This window comes from Arvicola amphibius, chromosome 8 (genome assembly GCF_903992535.2).
Source record: "Arvicola amphibius chromosome 8, mArvAmp1.2, whole genome shotgun sequence".
In the NCBI taxonomy this organism is placed as follows: domain Eukaryota; kingdom Metazoa; phylum Chordata; class Mammalia; order Rodentia; family Cricetidae; genus Arvicola; species Arvicola amphibius.
Window position 1 is genome coordinate 87,551,026 of NC_052054.1, and position 22,903 is coordinate 87,573,928.

The 22,903-nt window shown below is 44.3% G+C and overlaps 1 protein-coding gene across 1 annotated transcript in view; it reads left to right on the forward strand.

The window, feature by feature from the left end:
• The window catches only part of Rab31 (RAB31, member RAS oncogene family), a 132,021-nt gene that overhangs the window by 56,929 nt on the left and 52,189 nt on the right, over positions 1 to 22,903 (forward strand). The window contains exon 3 of the mRNA XM_038339204.1: positions 587 to 668. Coding sequence (XP_038195132.1) covers positions 587 to 668 — 82 coding nt within the window. The remainder of the gene's footprint in view (positions 1 to 586; positions 669 to 22,903) is intronic.

Sequence of the window (22,903 nt, forward strand, 5' to 3'; positions counted from 1 at the left end):
AGAAAACTTTCTGATTATGCTGTTTTGATGCCAAAGTTTTAAATCATAAAATAAGACCATTTTTCCTTACATTTGTTATAGGAATATGAATTTATTATCTAAGGTTAGATATTTAATATTTCTCTGATATCAAGAGAATGTTATTCTAGGACAGTTGAACCTGTTTCTGCAGGCATTTTCTTTTAAAGATTTTATGTTTATTTTATGGGTATGTGTATTTTATCTGCATATGTGTATGCACACCATATGTGTACAGTATCTGAGGAATCCAGAAGAAGCTATTGGATCCCCTAGCACTGGGATTACAGGTGGCTGTGAGCTGCCGTGTAAGTTCTGGTTAGATTCTCTGCAAGAGCAGCCAATGCTCTTGACCACTGAGCCATTCCTCCAGCCCACACTTTCTTTTTGTTTTGAAAGTCCAGCTGGATTATATAAAATGCAGACTGTCTTATTTACAGTGGTACAACTCTCAGTACTACTTCTTAGGGGACTAGAGTTCTTGGGGTCTTCTTGAGGCTTAATATCAACATGGGGTCATGAGTTTCTGTGGAGATTTGATAATGCAGGGGGTTGACTCTCTTTTCAGGGCATCTTTTATGACCAAAACTGTGCCTTGTGGAAATGAACTTCACAAATTCCTCATTTGGGACACTGCCGGCCAGGAGCGGGTGAGTACACACTTGTTTCTGACTTCCTAGGGACAAATTGGAGATAGCATCTGCATTTTGACTGGTTGTGGTCTTTTGTATTGACCCCCATCTGTTATAAAGAGAAGTCTCCTTGATGAGAGGGGAGGGCTATACTTATCCTTATCTGTGTGTAGAAGATGAAATATTAAGACTGTAGTCAGGTATTATGCTTGTTTATTACTGTGGTAGTTGCGGGTTGACCTGGACCAGTAGGTTATACTTCAGTGACAGGGTCCCAAGTGGGAGGTGGCCAGGAAATGAGACGATAAAGAAGAATATAGAAAAGTTTGGCATCAGGACATCTTGCATAAGCTATGTCTTTTGCCAAGCAAGCTCGTTCATCAGTATAGCATCTTATATACTGTTTTTAGGGGTAAGAAATGGGGTGAAATCAGCAGGCAGCTTATCAGACAATGTCACACAAGGGGAACAAAGGATATCTAAGAGAATTACAGTCTGAGCACACAGAGGCCTTGGGACTGATAACCACAGCCCCATACTGTGGGCAGAGTTGGGTTCTCAGGATCTGAAGCCAAAGCTCCCTCAAGCCTCTGGCCCCAAGCCATTACCATCTCTGCCAAGTGTATTCCTGGTTTTAAGAAGGAGCTGTGTTCCTTCTTTAACATCAGAATCTCAGGGAAAGCCTGGATCAGCCCCAGCCCTGAACAGAAGCTTCTGCTCCAAGATCCATGATTTCTCTAGCCCTGGGTAGTTGAAAGGACAAGACTTGGTTTCTCTTTTCTTGAATGGATCTTAAATCCAATCAGACAGCTGTTGGATACTGACAAGGTGTGTCCACCCCTACTGCACCCATAGAGTTATCATTCCATGCTGGCTGTTGTTGTGGTTCCTAGGCAGCTTAGTCAGGTGGGCTTGTTGGTGGCTTCCCTTCTTTGGAAGCTTACCTAGCATCTTTTGGTATCATGAAAGCTGGTCCTCAGGGAGGAGGCGTTCAGATCAGTTTCAGCTCAGGAGCCTCTGGTCCCTGTTTCTGAAGTGCATGATGTCTTCAGCAAGAGGGACTTCATTTTCACCTTTGGGGTACAGTCAAAGGCAAAAGCAATAGCCTGTAATATGTTGGGAGTCTCATAAACAACCCTGACTGATGACCCAAAAAAGGGCTTCTCGTACCTGGTTTTGGTAGAGAGTCCTTGACTCTTGGAGGGGGAGCATTGTCAGCTCAGAAAAATTTCATTATACTATTATGCTTATTTATGTACCAATTTAAATGCTCTATAGATATTTTTAGGTAAATAGTTAACAATATGATTCCTTATAACTTTTCCAGTCATATTTACAGTTTCCTCACCCCTCCATAGTTAGGCACACACCCCCGCCTTTCCCATTAACCCTTTCACGTCACAGTACCCTGCTGTTCCTTTCTCTGTTGCTTCTCCAACTCCAATCTCCATCCTGTTAAGGGACTGTTTTAATTGTGTCCCAGAGGTTTTTTTTTTGACAGGGTTTTGCTGTAGTTTTAGATCCTGTCCTGAAACTAGCTCTATAGACCAGGCTGGCCTCAAACTCACAGAGATCCACCTGCCTCTGCCTCCTGAGTGCTGGGATTAAAGGCGTGCGCCACCACCGCCCAGCATGTCCCAGGGGTTTTACTGTGTGCTGTTTTCATTTTACTTTCATTCCAGGAATAGTTTTTATTTCTTCGTTGGCCCAGTCACGTATTGCTTGTCGACAACAGATTTTGGTTTTTGATTCATTCAGTCAGTCTGTGTGGTGTTTTGAATGAGAACAGCTCCTATCGACTCATGTATTTGAATGTTTGATTCCCAGTTGGTGGAACTGTGTAGGAAGGATTAGGAGGTGTGGCCTTGTTGGAGGAGTTTGTGTCACTGGGGGTGGGCTTTGAAGTTTCAAAAGCCCATGCTAGGCCAGTTTTGTCCTGTTTGGGCCTCTACCTACAGATTGGAATGTAAGTTCCCAGCTTTTTCTTCAGTGCCCTGCTTACCTTCCTGCCTCCATGCTTCTTGTCATGATGGTCGTGGACTAACCCTCTGGAAGTGTAAGCAAGCCCCCCGTTCAGTGCTTCCATTGTGGGTCGCCTTGATCACCATGTCTTTTCACAGCAAGAGAGCAATAACTAAGACAGCCTATTTCTTTTGATTAGAGAACTGAAGCCATTAATACTTGATGTTCTGATTGAAGTGCACATGTTAGTTAAAGTGGTTGTGCTGTTGATTTGGGGTAGTTTGTGTTCTCAGTGGTGGTAGTTATGACTTCACGTTTCTTTCCACAGTCTCTTGGGTTTCTTTCTTTCTTTCTTCAGCCTGAAATACTGCTTCCTGTATATGTTTTAGGTTTGGTTTGTGAGATATAAACCCTTTCTAGGCTATTTATATCCTGGGAAGTTTTTCTTTTTCCTTCAACTCTGGTGATAGTTTTCTGGGTGTGTTAGTCTTAGGTTGGCTGTAATAGTCTTTTAGAACCTGGAACGCATTGCTCCAGGCTTGTGTGCCTCTCATAATGTCTACTGAGAGACCAGCTGTTTTTCTTATGGATTTTCCATTATGTGCGACTTGTGTTTCTCTTCTTGCAGTTTTTCACACACTCTTTTTTTGTTCTCTATACTTGGACCATGGATATTTTCTTTCTGGTCTTGTCTCTTTGGTGTTTTACATCTGTGTGAGTATATCTTTCCTTTGTTTTGTGAAGATATGTATTCTATGATTTGAAGGTTTGGTATGTACATGATGCCCCGTATTTCCCGTATGCCCTCTTCCTGTGTTCTAATTTTTATTTGGTTCAGATATTCTACTTTTATTCTGCTTGTAGAGCTTCCCTTTGAGTTTTCTAGTTGAGTTAATGGCTTTCTCAATTTCATTTTCATTTCAGCTTAAGTCCCTCTTCGGTGTTTCTGCCCCTTCAATAAATTCTGTTCTCAAGTCCTGAAGTGTCTTCATTTCCATTTGCCTTGTTTGTGTTTTCTTGGGCATCACTCAGGCATTTAGTCTCCTTAAGTTCTAATTTTGTTGAGCTGTCTCTTAGTGTCATCTTTAAACTCTTTGAATTCTTCGATGATGTTTATGATTGTTCTTTCTAATTCTGTCTTCTAGGTTACATCTAAGTAATTCTCACTGGCAGATATTTCTGTAGGACTGTTAGGTTGTAGGGGAGATACTGACTTGATCTTTCATGTTGCTTGTAGTTTTTTGTTTGTTTTTGATGAGATCTGGGCATGTGGACTTCTTTTGTGAATTCTCTGTCTGGTGTGGACAGAGCAGGTTAGCACAGAGGATGTGTAGGCTGATTGGATATGGAGGTTAGAAAGGGCTTAAGTGGAATTAAACCAGGTGGGGATTGGGTTAGTGTGGGATGAGCATCTTGGTCCAAACCTAGAGTGTAGGGTAGATATGTCTGAGTGGAGAGGTTGGATATGGTGTGGTGGGGGCCTGGTTTAGAGACTGGTTGTGGTGCAAACAGATGTGTCCAGACTAAGCTAGGGCACTGGCTCTGGGACCTGGGCTGGATCTGGAGTGTTCAGAGGGTCAGGCAGACTCACTTCACTAGACCTCAGAGAAATGTACAGGATCTGGCTGGGTGGAGAGATAGAATGTTCATCCTGCTTTCTCATACATACAACCCAGAACCACCTTCAGGGGCAGCACTACCCACTGTGGGCTGGGATCTCTCACATCAATCATTAATCAAGAAAATGCCCCCACAACCCAACCTGTTGGGCATTTTCCCAGTTGAGGTTCCCTTTCCCCAAATGACTCTCACATGTTGACCAGAAATTATTTTATGTTGATCAACTTCTATTTTAATGATTTAATGATCTTGTCTGTCTCCAAAAAGGTTTCAGTTTCTTGTCTTTCTTTCAATGGAAGAATAATCCTTAATTTTTATTATCTGATTCTTAAAAATACAGTGCTTATGTAATATTCATTTTATAGAAGTCGTCCCTTTAAAATTGAAGTTCCAAGCAGGGTTGTGATGGCATACACCTTTAACCCTAGCCCTTGAGAGACAGAGACAGACTCTGTGAATTTAAGGCTAGCTAGGTCTATAGAGTGTAGATGGAAGTTTCTGTCCTGCCTGGTCCTGCAGCTGTTCAGTCTGAAAGAAACACACAGAGGCTTATATTAATTATAGACTATCTGGCCTGTTAGCTCAGGATTATATTAACTAGCCCTTACAACTTAAATTAACCCATAATTCTTATCTGCGTTTAGCCATGTGGCTTGGTACCTTTTATCAGTGAGGCATTCTCATCTTGCTTTCTCTGTGTCTGGGTGGCTACTGCAGTCTGAGCCTTTCCTCTTTCCAGAATTCTCATCTGGTCACCCGGCCTATACTTCCTGCCCAATCAGCATTTTATTAAACCAAATATGAGTGGCAAATCCTCTCATTCTCCCACAGCAACAGAGTGAATTCTAAGACGGTCAGAGCTACATGAGGAAACCCTGACTGGTAAAACAAATAAACAAATTGAAGTTCCAGTAATTTCAGGTTAAAGCCTTTTAAAGAATATTTCAAGAATTGGGTAATTTCCTGGCCTACAAATGCTAATCTCATTAAAATGCCTTTTTTTTTTTTGCAAGTTGAAAGCACAAACTTTTTTTTTCTCATTTTTTTAAGACAGGGTCTCACTGTGTAACCCTGACTGTCCTGGGACTCTCTCTCTATAGCCCAGGTTGGCCTCGAACTCACAGAGATCTGCCTGCCTCTGCCTCCCAAGTAGTGGGATTTAAGGCGAGAGTCACCACCACCCAGGAAGAGTACATACTTTTATAAAGTGTAGGCCTGGGGACCTTCTCTAAGCTGCCAGTCAGCTGTGCCTGCCGTTCCCCAAATCCAGCTAACATATTCACAGAGAAATGTGTGCTTGGAGGCTGGCTCGTGTCTTTACTTGCCTGGATCTCTATGCAGTTGATTGGCTATCTTTTCTTGCTTGTTTGTTTTGTCTCTGGGTTGTCATAGAAACCTGCCTGAGTTTTGCCCCCTTGCTTTGGTCATGAAGCCGGTGCTTTTATGAAGGATGATCAGTCAATTTCACAGGAAACCAACTTAGCATGAGCAAGCAACAGCATGGCGTCTATGTTCCTTGTGACTTGCTGTGTGCAGGCACTGCCCTGAATGCCCTGTATGTAGCATCCTCTCCCCTGCGCTGTGAGGTACCTGGGCCTACCCTCATTGACCAGCGAGGTCATCAAACCACAGAGAGGTTGATTATGTCACTAGCAGCCATATGGCTAATGAGGCACAGAGCTGAATCTGATTGAACAATCTAGGTCCTGGGTTTCCTTTTTGTTTATTTTTAATAGAAACCATACAGTTGAAAACACAGACATCCACCCAGTTATTTCTACCGTTGGCACAGCCTGCTATTCTTCAGAGCAATTGATGACTTTCTCAGGGAGGTCGTGGCTTCAGGATCAGCTGTTTCCATCAGACTGTACTGTGCCAACCAGGAGAGACTCTGAGCAGTCTGCGCAGAGCATTGATGTTTCCGGGGCCTGCTCTAGTGAGCAGATTGCTTTCGATTAATTTGGTACTCCATCCCGCTGACTGTGGCAGGTTCCCCAGTGTCTGTGTTGAAGGAAAACAGCATCAGGAAAATTTCAGTTAGTATTTCTAATCATCTTAATTTCTAATCGTCTTAGTTTATATTCCTAACACTTGGCTGCTATGGGTTGTGGACACTGCTGATTATAGTAACGTGTGTGTGTATGTGTATATATATTTATGTAGATTATTACAGTTCTGAGTATGGAACGGAGCCACCTCCAGCCTTACTGTCGTAATTCTTAGGAACACTGCGAAGCAGTGATACTCATCTTTATGCTATGGGGAGATGGTTTCCATTTCGACTAACGATTTCAGGTGTGGGTGATAGCTACAGACCCATGCAGGCATCAGTCTCGCTTCCCCTCAGTGGCCTGACTTGGTTATTCTTGGGCTGGCCTGGTCTGCTGTCCTTTGACGGAGTCTCAAGTCTGCCTAGCTTTTCAGTTGTCGCTGCAGCTTGCTGCCAGCTTTACTTGTGGTTGTAATGACATTGCCTTATGGAAGAGCTAAAAATAAATTCTTGACGACTGCCTGTGCCTATTGCTATTTGTTCTGTTTCATTAATTATTGGAGTCCAGGGGATTTTATTACACACACACACACACACACACACACACACACACACACACGCACGCACACACACAGACAACACACACACACACACACACACACACAGGCAGACACACACACACTTTTGTGTCTTTGTAGAAATCTCCCACCACCATCCTCTTAGAATTTTAAACAAGCAACCTTGTTGTCTTTGGTGCAACACTGTAGCAATATAATGACGAAGGTTTCAGTGTTGGCAGAGGGTGGGCACTCTGCTGTGTTAGTTAATCACCGTTTGCTCACCTGTGAGGGAAGTGTGCCAGCTTCAGCCTGGCATGCACAGCATGCTAGCAAATGCCCTACTTGCTGTCCAGCACCAGTTCTCTTATATTTGTGGCACAAATTTATGTACTCTGAAAGTAATTTTCTCTGTGAACACAGACTTTCCTGATTGAAAAGCATGTTGGGCCTTGATGTGTATGTAACCTGCATCTTGCTTTCTTCATGTCGCTTGGAATCTACAAGAGCAACAAGTGTTCTTAACCACTGAGCCATCCTTCTAGCCCCTTATTTTTTCTTTTAATTACCAAACATTGAAAATAAAAGAAACAAAGAGAAAACACAAATTTAGTAACTATAAGGAAGCCAGGGCTGGTGTCACAGGTTTGTAATCCCAGTTTCTCAGGAGGTTGAGGCAAGAGGTTAAGAACTTTCAGCCGGGCAGTGGTGGTGCACACCTTTAATCCCAGCACTAGGGAGGCAGAAACAGGTGGATCTCTGTGAGTTTGAGGCCAGCCTGTTCTACGTAGTGAGTTCCAGGACAGCCAGGGTCCCACAGAGAAACCATGTCTTGAAAAACCAACCAAACAAACAAACAAATAAAAAATTTCAGTCTTACAGAGTTAGGGTGAGTTCAAGAACCGCTGGGCAATTTAAGAAGGCCCATTTTCAAAAATAAGACATGAGCCTGGTGCACAGCCTGTGCCTGCAGTCCCAGCATCTGAGAGAGGTGCAGTCCCAGCATCTGAGAGAGAGAGGTGCAGTCCCAGCATCTGAGAGAGGCACAGTCCCAGTATCTGAGAGAGAGAGGTGCAGTCCCAGCATCTGAGAGAGGCGCAGTCCCAGTATCTGAGAGAGGTGCAGTCCCAGCATCTGAGAGTGGCACAGTCCCAGCATCTGAGAGAGGTACAGTCCCAGCATCTGAGAGCGGCTCAGGCAGAAGTGTCACCATGAGCTTCATGTCAGACTGAGCTGCAGAGTGAGACTGTATCTCAAAAGAACAAAACAAAGTAAAAAGTTGGGGAAGTTGGGACTGGTTTAGAGCATTTGCTGCTTTTATGGAGGACCCGGGTTCGGTTCCCAGCACCCACGTTAGACAACTCACAACCACCTGTAACTCCAGCTCCAAGGTATCTGACTCCTTCATTTGGCCTCTTTGGGTACATGGGTTTTGAGGAGCCTACCTAAGAAGACCACTCAGACAGTTTCTAGCCAATTGAAAGTCTTCATTCCAGCCAGCTGGGACTACACTCAGGTACTAGGGTACAAGTGTAGCCCTGAGTGTTTAATAAGCAGGGTTCTCAACTTGTGGGCTGTGATCCCTTTATGGCTATTGGAAATATCAGATATTTATATTATAATTCATAACAGTAGCAACATTACAGTTATGAAGTAGCAGTGAAAATAATTTTATGCTTGGGGATCACCACAGCATGAGGAACTGTATTAAAGGGTCATAGCATTAGAAAAGTTGAGAACCACTGCTCTAGAGCAAGGAAGGGGATTTTCAAGGCAAAAACCACATCCTGGTATCTTGCTCAGCAGCTGGAAGGGGCAGTGGGGGGGGCAAGTTTTGCACAAGCAGCAGTTTAATGGAAGCCAAGATAAATTATCTGGGGCATCTTACCCAACCCACCCCAAGACAGGGTTTCTCTGTATAGCCCTGGCTGTCATGGAAGTCACTCTATAGACCAAACTTGTCTCGAACTCAGAAATCCACCTGCACTTGCCTCTCAAGTGCCGAGATTAAGGGCACGTGCCGCCACCACCTGGCAACTGGGGCATCTTGACCTTGGTTTCTTAGAATAGAGTTGGGAAATTTTCCACAGGGTTTATCATCAAGAAGATCACATTCTAGTCAAACCTAAAATGACCACGGCGAGAATGCAAGATGGGGGCACCTCTGTACATGTGTCTTGTCCTGTCACACCTGTGCTAACGTGCACATACCCACACTCAGACATATATACGTAAAATACAACTTAAAAATCTAAGCCCAAACTTTATACTTACAGAAAAGTTGCAAAAGTAACCCAACAATTCACTAGGTTGGGGTGGCCACAACTAGCCAGGAAAGGCAATTGAGAGGCACAGGGGAGCTATCAAAGGCCAAGCTAGAATGAGAAGATCACCTCAGCCTGAACTGCAGTCTCCAAGGTGTGTGATGACCAGAGGAAAGCTTGTGTGATGAGACAGTGGGTATTTGATAGTCTTTAGTAAGAGGAACTGTAAGTAGAGCATGGATTCCAGAAAACGCAGTCATGAAGAGACACGGTTGGTGGTTTAGTCTTCTACGGGTCTCTGTTGGGTTCTCAGCCAGTTTGTTGGAGGGCCAACTTCACACTGCTTTATTAAGACATCTCTCTGTAGAATTTCTTCATGAACGGTCTAGAAAGTTCTGCCCAGAAGGTTCATATATGTATATTATACAAATATCTAGACACACAAACACACACAGACACAGACAGACACACACATACACACACACATCTGAAGCTATAAAAATAACATTGTTCAGAGATACTCACTGCTTCCTTTTGTCAGAGATGGGGCTTTTCCTGTGTTGGGATCTGCCACACCCATGCATGGTCTCTAGGGACTGGACAGGACTGGGGAGATAAGTAAAGGAAGAAGAGACAGACCAAACAGACAGACCCACAGAAAACCTGGGATTGGGTGGACTGGGCACTCCAGAAGCTCAGCACATATATTATATAGAGTTGAACAGGGAGGTGGGGTTATTGCCTATAGCTGGACAAGGAGACAGGATTATTACATGCAAACAAACAAGGAAGGGAGGGATCATGATATAGATACAGCTCCAGGAGGCATGTTGAGCTAGTCTTGGTAGGAATAGTCTCTGTAGGGGAGCTGTCTTCAGGCCTTAATGTCTTCCAGAAGAAGTGCCGATGGTGGACATTCTCTGTAGACTGTTACATTCGCCCAGGGGACAGAAGGGAAAGCTTTGACATTTCCCTCTGAACCTTGCCCTGGGGAGAAAGCTTTGGCATTCCTCCATTGGACTAAGGCCACGGGGCCCTTGACATGTCAGCAGCACACATTCACTTAGGACTTCACTCAGGCCTTTTCTGCTGATGTGGGAAGTCCTTCTGTGTATGTGTTGCTTTTATTGGTTGATGAATAAAACTGTTTCGGCCAATGGCTTAGCAGAACAAAGCCAGGTGGGAAATCAGGACAGATAAAGAGAGTAGGCAGAGTCAGGGAGACGCCATGTAGCTGCCCAAGGAGAAAGACACCAGAACAGAACCTTACCTGGTAAACCACAGCCTTGTGGCAATACACAGATTAATAGATATGGGTTCATTCAATATGTAAGAGCTTGGTAGAAATATGCCCAAGCTATTGGCCAAATAACGTAATCAACACAGTTTCTGTGTGATTTTCTGGGTCTGCGTGGTCAGGAAACAAAAAAAAAACAGTCTCCGTTTACAGGGTAGGGAGCAGTGAAGGGAGCCATGGCCGTGGAAGTCTCCTTTGCCTTTCCTCTCTCACAGCCACCCCCCACCCCTTTACTCACTCTCGGCTTCCTCAAAGCTGAAGTCTTTCCCTTTTGTATCCTTCTCTGATTGCCTTAGGAGCAGCAGAACCCAGCTTTCATCTGTTGTGGGAAGCCACCCTGGTGACTTCCATGGTTTGGAGCTATAGTAACAGAGGACGCTTGTGTCTGCATTTGCTCCTTCGTCCCTTGTTGGCACGCAGAGTAATACTCATCTCCCTTCTTTTTCCAGAACTCAGCTTCACCAGGATCTAGCTCACATACAGCACACGTCATCTGATTAGAATGTGGAGTTCAGGGGGTCTGCAGCACTCAGAATTGCGTGACTGTTACTGCAGTCAGTTTTTTTTTCTTAGAACATTTTCATCTTAATGGAAAGAAACTATCCACATATTTGTCTTAGTTAGGGTTTCATCGCTGCGATGACACACCATGACCAAAAAGCAAGTTGGGGAGGGAAGGGTTTATTTGACTTACATTTCAGCCCTGCTGTTCACATTGAAGGAAGTCAGGACAGGAACTCACACAGGGTAGGACCCTGGAGGCCACGGACAGGTGTTGTTTACTGGCTTGCTCCCCTTGGGTTGCTTAGCCTGCTTTCTTATAGAACCTGCGACCAAGAGCACTTAGTAGACAAAGACAGGCAGATTCCTGTGATTCAAGGCCAGTCTAGGCTGTTCCAGGGCAGCTAAGCCAAACACCAGCATTCATCTCTTCTTGCGTCTGACTGTCGTGTGGCCAGCTGTCTTAGTGCCTGTCACCATTCTTTCTCCACCATGGTGGAGTCCATCCCCAAACTGTGAGTGAATTGCCAGGTATTACGATAGCAAGGTAGTATAGATCCCATGTTTAAGCATAAAGTCTATGTGCGCTTCACACCCATCTCTTACGTATAGTCTGAAGGCAATACTGCAAAGTATTTTGTTTTTACTGGACTTCCACCTTGGGGCACCCATTTGGCACGCCGTCTTCAAATGCTGGAATATTTTGATTCAGAGACTTTACTGTGGACTGTACCTGTCCATTGGCTGGTAGACATTTGGGGTATTTCCACTCTGGGCTATTATGGGGGAATGGTGCTGTGAACGTTTATGGATAAGTTCTCTGTGACTGTGTGCTACTTGAGCATCGTGGGTAAATAGCAAAGAGTCGACTCTGTGGGGTATGTGGTAGCTTTGGTTAGCATTCAGAAAAGCAACCAAGCTGTTTTTCCAGTGGCTATGCCGTTTTTGCTTCCCACCAGCAATGCACAAGGTCATCGGTACTTCTCATTGTCAGCAGCCAGTGTCACCAAGATGCACACTCATGTTTTCTTCCAAGAATTTTATAATTTTAGTACTTGCTTGTGCTTCTCCGCTCCATTTGGAGTGACCTTTTGTGCATCTTGTGTGGAAGGAATCCAGCCTCACTGGACACGTCTGGCTATTCAGTTGTCCCCATGGGACTTATTGGAAAGACTAGAGTTTGCCCAGTCAACTGCCTGGCACCTTCCTTGAAAAGCACTGAGCTTCAATGTGAGACTTTCATTCTGGGCTTGAGTTTACTTCCTGTGACCTAGATGCTCACCCTACACCAGTACCACACTTCTCTCAGGACTGTATCTTTGTACTAGGATTTGAAAAGAAGTATGAGTTCTCCGATTTTCTTCTTTTCTGAGCTCGTTTAAGCTAATCTGAGCCCACTGCATTTCCGCTTAAAGTCAGCCTTCACGAAATCTGCTTTCGTAAAGAATCTGGCCAGGTTTTTAAAGCTTAGTTTTTAGAAATTTTATCTTATTTATCCTTTGTTCTTGTATGTGTGGTGAGTATATATGTGTTTAACTCAGGCAGGCACCTTTACCCACTGAACCATTTTGCTGGCCCATTAAATTTTTTCTTTTAGTGTATAAAATAATGGAATATATATACATATACATACACACGCACATATATATATATCCTTGTAATTTGCTTATGTTCATTCAACCATTACCCTCTTTTTAAAAATATTTTTTAATTATTTTATTTTACTTATTTATTACGCATACAATATTCTGTCTGTGTGGATGCCTGCAGGCCAGAAGAGGGCACCAGACCCCATTACAGATGGTTGTGAGCCACCATGTGGTTGCTGGGAATTGAACCCAGGACCTTTGGAAGAGCAGGCAGTGCTCTTAACCTCTGAGCCATCTCTCCAGCCCCCCATTACCCTCTTTTGACCTGTCCTTGTGTCCTGCTGCTATCCTCCCACAAATTGTTCCCTCTCTGCTTTCATTTCATATATATAAAATTATATATTCATTCTGTATATGGAAGAAAACATTGAATATTTGTCATTCTCCCCCCTCCCCCACTATTCTCTCTTGATCCCCTGTCTCCATTTTTCTCCTCCTTAGATCATCTCTAGGGGATTTTTCTTCTCTTTCACGCTGCCCCTTTTACTTTTATCTGTCTGTCTGTCTGTCTGTCTGTCTGTCCGTCCGTCCGTCCGTCCATCCATCCATCCATCTATCTATCTATCTATCTATCTATCTATCTATCTATCTATCTATCTATCTATCTGTCATCATCATCATCTGTCTATTATCTATCTCTACCTCCACACATACATATATACGTGCATATATACATATACATTACTTTGAAAGATTTTACATATAGAGAAACATGGTATTTGCCTGAGTCTGGATTATTTCATTTAACATGATAGTCTCTTTTGTTGAAGATGATGTCATTTCATTCTTCTTTATGGCTGAACAAGATTCGTGTGTGTGTGTGTGTGTGTGTGTGTGTGTGTATCACAGTTTTTATCCATTCATTTGCTGCTAGACATCTAGGCTGGTTCAATATCTTGGCTGTTGTGAATGGTGTTACAGAGCAGGTATGTGTTAGTATTCCAGGATAGGCCAACTTGCATTTCTTTGGTTATGTACCCAGGAATTCCATGTGGCTAAGTCATCTGACAGCTATCGTCTTTGCATTTGGAAGATCATCCACACTGACCTCAGTAGTGGCTGCGGCCGTTTCCCCGACCAGTAGTGTGCAAGGATCCTCCACGTGCTCACCAGCATTGGTTATGGCTTTTCTCTGTGATTAACAGGGAGGTGGGATCTCCGGGGAGTTTTGGTTTGCCGTTCTCAAATGACTAAATGTTTACTTCTTGACTGTTTATTCTTTTGAGAAATGTCTATTCAATTTATTAGCCCATTTTAAATTTATTTTATATTATTATTGTATGTGTATGTGAATGTGTGTGTGCTACACTTTGTATGTTGAAGTCAGAAAAGAACTCTATGGTCGGTTCTCTCCTTCCATGTGTATGTGGTTCCAGGGATCAAACTCAGGTCCTCAAGCTTGTACGACAAGCACTTTTACAGGCTGGGTCATCTCATTAGTCCAGTTGGTCCATTTTATCATTTATATGATTTTTATGTTTAGCTTTGAGTTATTAATGTATTCTACATAGTAATCTTCTGCCCGTTTTAAGCTCTTCCCCTTGTTTTGTTTTTTTTGAGACAAGTTGTTTTTTGAGCCCTGGCTATTCTGGAACTCACTCTGTAGACCAGGCTGGTCTTGAATTCACTGAGATCTACCTGCCTCTGCTTCCTGGGTGCTGGGATTAAAGGTGTATACTGCCACACCCAGCCCCCAAAATATTTGATCTTTCAGTCAGGTCTTTTATCCATTTTTAATTGATTTTTTTTGAGAGACTGAGACGTAGTTTAAGTCTTGTCCAGGTACAGATGCAGTCTGAAATTGTATACCCCGACATTTGATGCATATACATTTACAGTCCTTCTTAATATATAGTAGCCTTATTGATCTTTTCTTAATAATTTTGGTTTGGAGTTTATTTGGTCAGACATAAGATTATGTCTACTCTTGCTTGTTATGAGCTCCCACCTACTTAATACATTGACTTCCATCTTTTTATTTATATTCTGAATGTGTCTTTGATAGTGAAATATGTTTCTTGTAAATGGCAAACAGTTGGGTTAAAAAAATTCAGTTTGTTAGCTGGTATCTTTTACTTGGTGAGTTCTTACAATTAGGATTGTTATTGAAGGGGCATATTAGTTGGGGTTCTCTAGAGCAATGGAGCTGACAGAATATGTGTGTGTGTTGAACATATATGTATATGTGTTATGAATATATAATTGTGGCAGCTATTCTTGGTTGTCAGAGTGACTGTATTTGGAATGAACTATAATCCAGAACACTTGTGTTCTGGATCTTGAGGCAGGAAGACAATAGGCCTTTGCTCCAGATCATGAAACTGGATGATATACATCTTTAGTCCAGTTCTTGAGGCGGGAGGGAACACCTTTAATCTGGGCCACCCCTTCTGCTGGAAGCCTATATAAGAACATGGAAGAAGGAAGGGTTTACTCAGCTGCTTGTCTTTACCTTGTCAGCTCATCCATCCCTTCACTGGCATTGGAGCCTGCTTCTTTGGGATTTTAGCATATACAGAAGACTGAGACACCCAGCCTCATGGGACTGAGCCACGACTAGATTCTTGGACTTTCTATTCAGTTAGTGATTGTGGACTCAGCCTATAAATCATTCCAATAAATTCCCATATATCTATATATCTATATCTACACACATATTCATTCTACAAATTCTATTACTCTAGAAAACCCTGACTAATACAATATGCACGCACATACACACACACAGAGTTTATTAGAATGGCTTACAGGTTGTTGTCCAGCTAATCCAACAATGACTGTCAACTTGGATCAATGGAAGGTCCAAGAATCCAGTAGTTAAGTCTGCAAGATTGGATGTCTCAGTTGGTCTTAAGAATATGCCAGAATCCTAAAGAAGTAGGCTCTTATATCATATAGTAATGAACTTGCCTGTGAGAACAACGGCAAGCAGGCAAAGAGAGCAAGCAAAAAGCTTCCTCCTTTCATGTCCTTACATAGGCTGCCAGCAGAAGGTGTGGTTAGTATTAAAGGTGGATTTTCTCCACCTCAAAAGATCTGGATTAAAGATGGAGCTTCCCACTTTAAATGATTTAATTAAGAAAAATCCCTCACAGATGTACCCAGCCACTTGGGCTTTTGTTAAGTCCAGACGTAGTCAAGTCGATAACCAGGAATAGCCACCAGGTTGCTGATTCTTTTAATTTTGTTATTTCCCAGCTGGTCTGAGTATCATTTGTTACTTTCTTTCTCTCCAATGCATATTAGAAGTGCACTGGTTTTCTGAGTCAACACAATTGAGTCTTTCTTGGCTTGCCTTTGTTCATCTACTTCTCTCTCCCATGTAATCCGTCTTTGCTGCACGCTGGCTTGCTGGTTGTCAGTTGCTCTAGTTTGTGCTTGCCTGGAACAGTCTCCGTCAATGATTTTCACAGATAACTTCGGAGGGTAGAGTACTCATGGCTGGCTGTTGTTCACTGTTCTGCCTTTTTGGCTTTTAGCATCGCTGCTGAAGGTCATCGTTCTGATGGACCAGCTTTTGTTTGTGACTTCGTTTATTTTATTTTAATCTTGCAGCTTTTAATATTGCTCCTTTCCCCTGCCTTTTAACTATAAAGTGCTATAGAAGGTTCTTCTCTGCTCATGTCTGCTTGAAGTTCTAAATAGTTCTTGTTCTTGGATAAGATTCTTTCCCCAGGTTTGAGTAATTCTGCTAGGACTTCATGATTGTGTTTTCTACACTTTTATTTTATTATTATGACTTAACTGTAACTTCTTCTCTTTTTGAAGCAAATTTAGAAAAGGTTTTATTTTATTGTTAGTATGGTGCTAAGAGGGGATAGAGAAACAGGCAAGAGAAAGTCAGCGTGTAATACTGAATGGATGTGGGTCTCTCCTGTCCCCCATTGGCATCTGAGTGCTGTATTTTTTCACGCTTGTCTTCTGTGATACTCCCTCTTGTGTTTGATCTAGTGTACTGGTGATGTTTTTTGATTGACTTTCTCATTCCTAATATTTCCTGGTGGTAATTTGTGTGTGGTGTGTGTGTGTGTGCTTTGTTTTTGTTCTGGTAATTTCTCATCTGAGTTTCTGATTTTCTTGCCTGTGTTTGTGAATTTTTATCCAGATCTTGAATTGATTTTCTAATTCATCTATCTCATGTGCCCTTGTTGAAGTCATTGGTCAGTTTTAACAAGTTGAGTTTTGAATTCTTTGACATTTCATCCATTTCAGGATTTTTATATGTGGTGGTACAGAATTGTTAGGATCTTTAGAGGCATTGTCTTAACTTGGCTTTTTGTTTGTTTGTTCCTTGTTTTTGTGGTTTTATGTTGCAATTTGTGTAGCTGTAGCTGTGACTATTCCCTCCAGTTTTAGTTTGGGATCAGCTTAGGGAGACCATCTGCCCGAGGACGAGAGTCCAGTACGCTAAGAGAGGAAGCAAACTGCTGTCAAAATGACACAGACGACGCAGGATGGGGAGCGAATTCCGATGAAGCCGAGAGCTGGCTCAGCTACTGCGTGAGAGAGGGCAGAAGCAGCACAGGTGTATATTTACGCTAGAGCCTTGACTGCACCGCCGGAGGCGTCTCCGCGTTAGGTGGCGTTTCTTTCTCTGTGTACCAGGAGCCTTTGCTGGCCACACGCAGCTTTGCAGTCTGTGGGTGGGGCAGGACCTGTCAGGCTTCAGTTGGTACACCTAGGCTGGTTACCGGTCAGGCTTAGGGCTGACACTCTCTGCAGTTATCCTGAAGAAAGAATTTGCCCAGCAACCCAGGCCAGGGCTGCTGACAACATGCCCTTACTGCGTCAGCTGAATTGCTCAAGATTCCTGCATCTGGCCCTCCTCTCCACAGAGATCTTCCATGGCTACCTGCTAACCAGGCTTTGAGGCAGGTTGCCAGTCTCCCTACTCGATGGCGGTTCTCCTCTCTTCAGGCTTCAAGATTACCTCAGTCCGAAACACAGGTTTCCTTCCATACGTCTCGGGCTACATGTAACCCTCATAGGCACAAAGAGGCAAAAAGGTCTCATTGAGTCTGCTTACTGTTGCTATGATAGTCATCATGGCTTAGGGGGAGGAAAGGGTTTATGTGGCCTTCAGTTTCCAGGTCACAGTTCATAGCTGAAAAGGTCAGGGTAGAAACTCAAGCAGGAAGGAAGCAAAGCCATGCTTCCTGGCCCACTATCTGTTTCCTAGGTGACTCTAGGTTGTGTCAAGTTGGCAGTGTGACTAAGTCACATAGACCTCCTCTCAAATTCTGACCTGTTACACGACAGTTACTGTCTGAGCAGATTCTCAGCTGGACCCGGGACTTACAAGAAGTGTAGCTTGTCTGTTTAAAGGATTGACTTCCATGTGCCAGAAATACAAGACAATGCTAGATACTTGTTTCAAAGGCTTTGGTAGAGCCATGTGCAGTGGTGCATGCCTTTGTTCCCAGCATTTGGGAGGCAGAAGCAGGCTGATCTCAGTGAGTCGAGGCCAGCCTGGGCTACAGAGGGAGATACAAGATGGCCAAGGCTACACAGTGAGACCCTGCCTTAAAAAACAAACAAACGAAAAACAAAAAAGAAAAAGAAGGCTTTGATAGGAGAATGGAGGTGAGGAGTAGGTTCTGACACCTGTGTATGTACCTGTGACACCCGTTGTTGCACCTGTGACACTGTGTATGCACCTGTGACACCCATGGTGTGTACCTGTGTCACCCCATGTCTGTGCATCTGTGGACACCTGTGTGTGCACCTGTGACACCTGTGTGTGCACCTATGATACCGTGTATGCACCTATGACAACTGTGTGTATACCTGTGACACTCGTGTGCATCTGTGACACCTGTGTGTGCATCTGCGATACCTGTATGTGCATCTGTGTGATTGGAAGCTCTTTGAAGACCTCCACCTCTCTTCTTTACCATGGGCAATTTAGGCCCATGTTGGGCTGTTGTTCCACTCTACAAGGGCATTTCCTGAATTTGGGTTCCATCCTCAGGGCAGAAAGGAGAGAACAGAAGGGAAAGGCACAGCCTACTTTCTGGGACACTAGTGGCCAACATTGAGCACTCTCTAAATGCACAGAGTTCCAGCTGCATCTGATGACACAGGAGCGTAATGAATGGTGATGAGGGAACCAGAATTTTAGAGCAACCCCCACAGGGTAGGCTCAGCTACTTCTCTTAATATGGCCTCAGGAAAAAAAAAAAAACAACAGACAGTGGAGAAACCAAATCAGACAAACAACAACAACAACAACACATACCACAAATAAACAACAGCAACAACAACAACAAAAAACACCCAAAAACCAAAAAAGCAGAGAAATGGTGGGAATGGTGGTACATAGCTGTGATTCTAGCACCCAGGAGACTGAGGCAGGATTGCCACAAGGCTGAGGCCAGCCTGGTCTGCATAGTGAGACCTTGTCCTAGAAAACCAAGCAAGGAAGTAAAGGGGGAGGGAGCAAAGGAGGGAGGACGGAACGGCAGAAAGCGAAGATTAAATCAGTGTGGCCCTGTTATGAAGAGCAGACAGAAGAGTGCAGTGCGGGCTTGGAGCTAGAAGAACTGGGGCAGGAGGCGTAGGCAATGAGGCAGCTCTGGTCAAGGTGTGGCCTTGCCAATCCTTGACTCAGCTCTTGTTCTGCAGGAGGCTCAGGAGTTTTTCCCAAGTAGTTTCTTCAAGGTGACTACTTGGGCCTGAGGCTGATCTGCCCTTAAGGCTACTGCAAGGTTCAAACAGTGCTGCCTTTGTGCCCTCAGCCTTGAAGATGACTCTAGTGTGTCGGGCAGGCAGTCAGATGCTCCTTTAGGATGCCTGACTCCTCCTGTGAACAAGGACTCCTGAGAAGGCGCTGTGTCTGTGGAGACTGACTGCTTAGAAGTCCAACTCTGTGGAGAGGTCGGAATGTTGCGGGTCCAGGGGCGACTTACCTTCCCTTGAGGTAGTTCTAGTCCTCTGGAACAGCCATTCCCTGTTCATCTCTATGTCTGAACAAATAGACAAAAATCCTGTGACCAAAAGATAAAAATCTTTTGGAATTTATTAGCTTAGCTGACCACTACCTTCTACCAAGCCCAAAGCTGAGGTAATATCTTGGGCCCTAGATAAAGCTCTAATCTTGCTGTACCTCACTCTCTGATGTATCCCAATGTATTTTAAACTTGCCTTATGACTTTCTTAGTTCTGTAAAACTATAAAGTCTAAACAAAACTGCTTCCGTACTGGGACATGAAATTTGGAGTAACCTCAGTCTGTGCTCCCTAGGCCAGGGTCATTCCAGAATAAACTCAGATTCCTTTTAAGACGAGAGCCATGGTGTTTGTATCAGTGCCACACAGAGTCAAACAGGAGTTTTATCTGAAGTAAAGGAGACAGGCACAGACGGAGGAGGCAGGCACAGGAGGAGGCAGGCATAGACGGAGGAGGCAGGCACAGACGGAGGAGACAGGCACAGGAGGAGGCAGGCATAGACGGAGGAGACAGGCACAGGAGGAGGAGGCAGGCACAGGAGGAGGCAGGCACAGGAGGAGGAGGCAGGCACAGACGGAGGAGGCAGGCACAGGAGGAGACAGGCACAGGAGGAGGCAGGCACAGGAGGAGGCAGGCACAGGAGGAGGCAGGCACAGGAGGAGGCAGGCACAGGAGGAGGCAGGCACAGGAGGAGGCAGGCACAGGAGGAGGCAGGCACAGGAGGAGGCAGGCACAGGAGGAGGCAGGCACAGACGGAGGAGGCAGGCACAGGAGGAGGAGACAGGCACAGGAGGAGGCAGGCACAGGAGGAGACAGGCACAGGAGGAGGCAGGCACAGGAGGAGACAGGCACAGGAGGAGGCAGGCACAGGAGGAGGCAGGCACAGGAGGAGGCAGGCACAGGAGGAGGCAGGCACAGACGGAGGCAGAGTGCCTGGCCTCACTCTTCTTTTTGTTTCCTCATGGGCCTAGTGTGGAGTCAGTCTGTTTCTCTGGTTTTGTTAAAAGATAACGTGACTGTTATCACTGGCTATTATTTTGGACTTTTAGGAATTTCCTGTGCTTTCAAACTCCCTGGAATCTGAATTGAGGCTCATGACTTTGGGAAACTGTGTGGGGGCGGGAGAGTACATTTTTACATCAGAACAAATTTTTAAACATGTATCATTATTCCAGTACTTGTAGGATTCCAGTTTTTTGTACCATCTTGTTGTTGTTGTTATTATTATTTAATTCTGGGAATTGAACCTGGGGCCAGATGCAGCTAAGAGCAAGCACTCTACCACCATACTAGCTATACTGATTCAAAAAAATTGCTAGTCTTAAAAATAAATAAATAAATAAATAAATAAATAAATAAATAAAATGCTAGTCTTGGAGCTGGAGAGACGGCTCAGCAGATCAGAGCACTGGCTTCTTCTCCAGAGAATCTGGGTTTAGCTCCCAGCACCCATATGACAGCTCACAATCATTTATAACTCTAGTTCCAGGGATCTGACACCTCTTCTGAGTTCTGCAAGGGCCAGGCACACTGCTGGCGCACATTCATGCAGGCAAAACATTCCTACACATAAAATAAGATAATCTAAAAACAAGATCAACAGCAAGAATGGACATCTTGCCCATCCTGGTGGTGTACGCCTTTAATTCCAGGAGGCAAGGGAATATGTAGTGAGTTCCAGGTCAGCCAGTTACACTGGCTCTAGAACATTCGTCTGTGCCCCTTTTAGTGGGAGGGTTCTTTGCTCCATATTGAATCATTTTCTATTGAAGAGGGTTTTTAGGTTGTGCCTGCAGAAAGGAGACAGAGGAAGCTTTTGTTTCTTTCTGTTTCTTGCTTGCTTTCTTGTTTTATGTTTTGTTTTTCTGAGACAGGCTATGTAGTCCAGGCTGTCCTGTAACTCACTGTGTAAACCAGGCTGCTCTTGACCTCCCAGAACTCTTCCTGCCTCTACCTCCTGAGTTCTCGGATTAAAGACATGCTCTCCAACTCCCAGAATAAGGAAGTACTTTTGACTTTATTAAAAAGGAAAAGAAGCCAGGGCAGTGGTGGCGCACACCTTTAATCCCAGCACTCGGGAGGCAGAGGCAGACGGATCTCTGTGAGTTCAAGGCCAACCTGTTCTACAAGAGCTAGTTGCAGGACAGGCTCCATAGCTACAGAGAAACCCTGTCTCAAAAAACAAAACAAACAAACAAACAAAAACAAAAAAGGAAAATAAAGAAGACTTTTCTTGCTGTTGCATAAGTCATGTATCATGTTAAAAACAGCTTTTTATTAGCTCAGAAATATTAATACAGGGCCTTTGCATTAGGCGGCATTATGTAGTGCTAACCACTGTTAATAGTTCTGTCCATGGCCTCCAGCCCCTCTTCTGTCCACTTTTCCATTCTGTCAGGTGTCAGGATGTGTGAACAGGCATATTAACTAGGCTCTTTCCTTTCAGTGAAGAGAGGAAGTCTGTGTGGACACGGGACAGAGAGATCCTTCATTGCTGTCTTTCCATTCAACTTCTGCCAGCTGGGAATGCTGGGAACGGCAGGCATTTTCTTCTGCCACCTGCCTTTGTTGCAATCCTCCCGGGCCTTAGGCGCCTTTTGGCTTCTGCCCTTGACTCCCCTGGCCTTGACTGTGGCTGCCCGGCATTCCTGGGGAGGGCTGGAGCTCTTAATTGGGTGTTGGCACCTAAGGCTGATCTGCAGACTGGCCACAGACTGGCATTGTCCCCGGCTGCCTCTGACTCTCCAGGGAGAGATGGTACTCTGAAAGTCATTCTGCAGAGTCCATCCTGCAAGACCCAGGACCTGAAACCGGGGTGTCTGGCCCCGGTAATTCTCACCTGGGGAGCAGGACGGAGCTAGGAATGTGCGTGTCTGGAGACTTTGTCTTTTCCTCTACTGCTTCCCTCTGCTCTGCTGTTTTACTATTTGTGATGTCACCACATGCGATTAAAGAATTTTCCTCAAGAATTTCCTGGTATAATACATTTACTGTATTATAGAGGTGGGAATAGCGAGGGGAGAGAGGAGAGAGAGGAGTGTATGTGTGTGAGTGTGTGCATGTGTGTATGTGTGTGTGTGCACGTGTGTGAGAGAGTGTGAGTGTGTACATGCGTGTGTGAGTGTGTGCGCGTGTGTGTGCGCACATGTGTATATGTATGTTTTGTGTAAGTACAGTCTATATAGAGACTCCAAAATGCCCGTTTTGACTTTGAGTCAACAGTTCTGCCCCTTACAGGGATAATCAGAGATGATGCCCAGAGTCTACCGTGAGTGTCAGAGTTAGAGAAACTTCCAGCTGCCATTTTTGTTTTTTTGTTTTTGTTTTTGAAGACAAAGTTTCTCTGTATACTTTGAAGCCTGTCCTAGACCAGGCTGGCCTTGAACTCACAGAGATCTGCCTGCCTCTGCCTCCCAAGTGCTGGGATTAAGGCGTGTGCCACCACTGCCCATCTTAAAACATTTT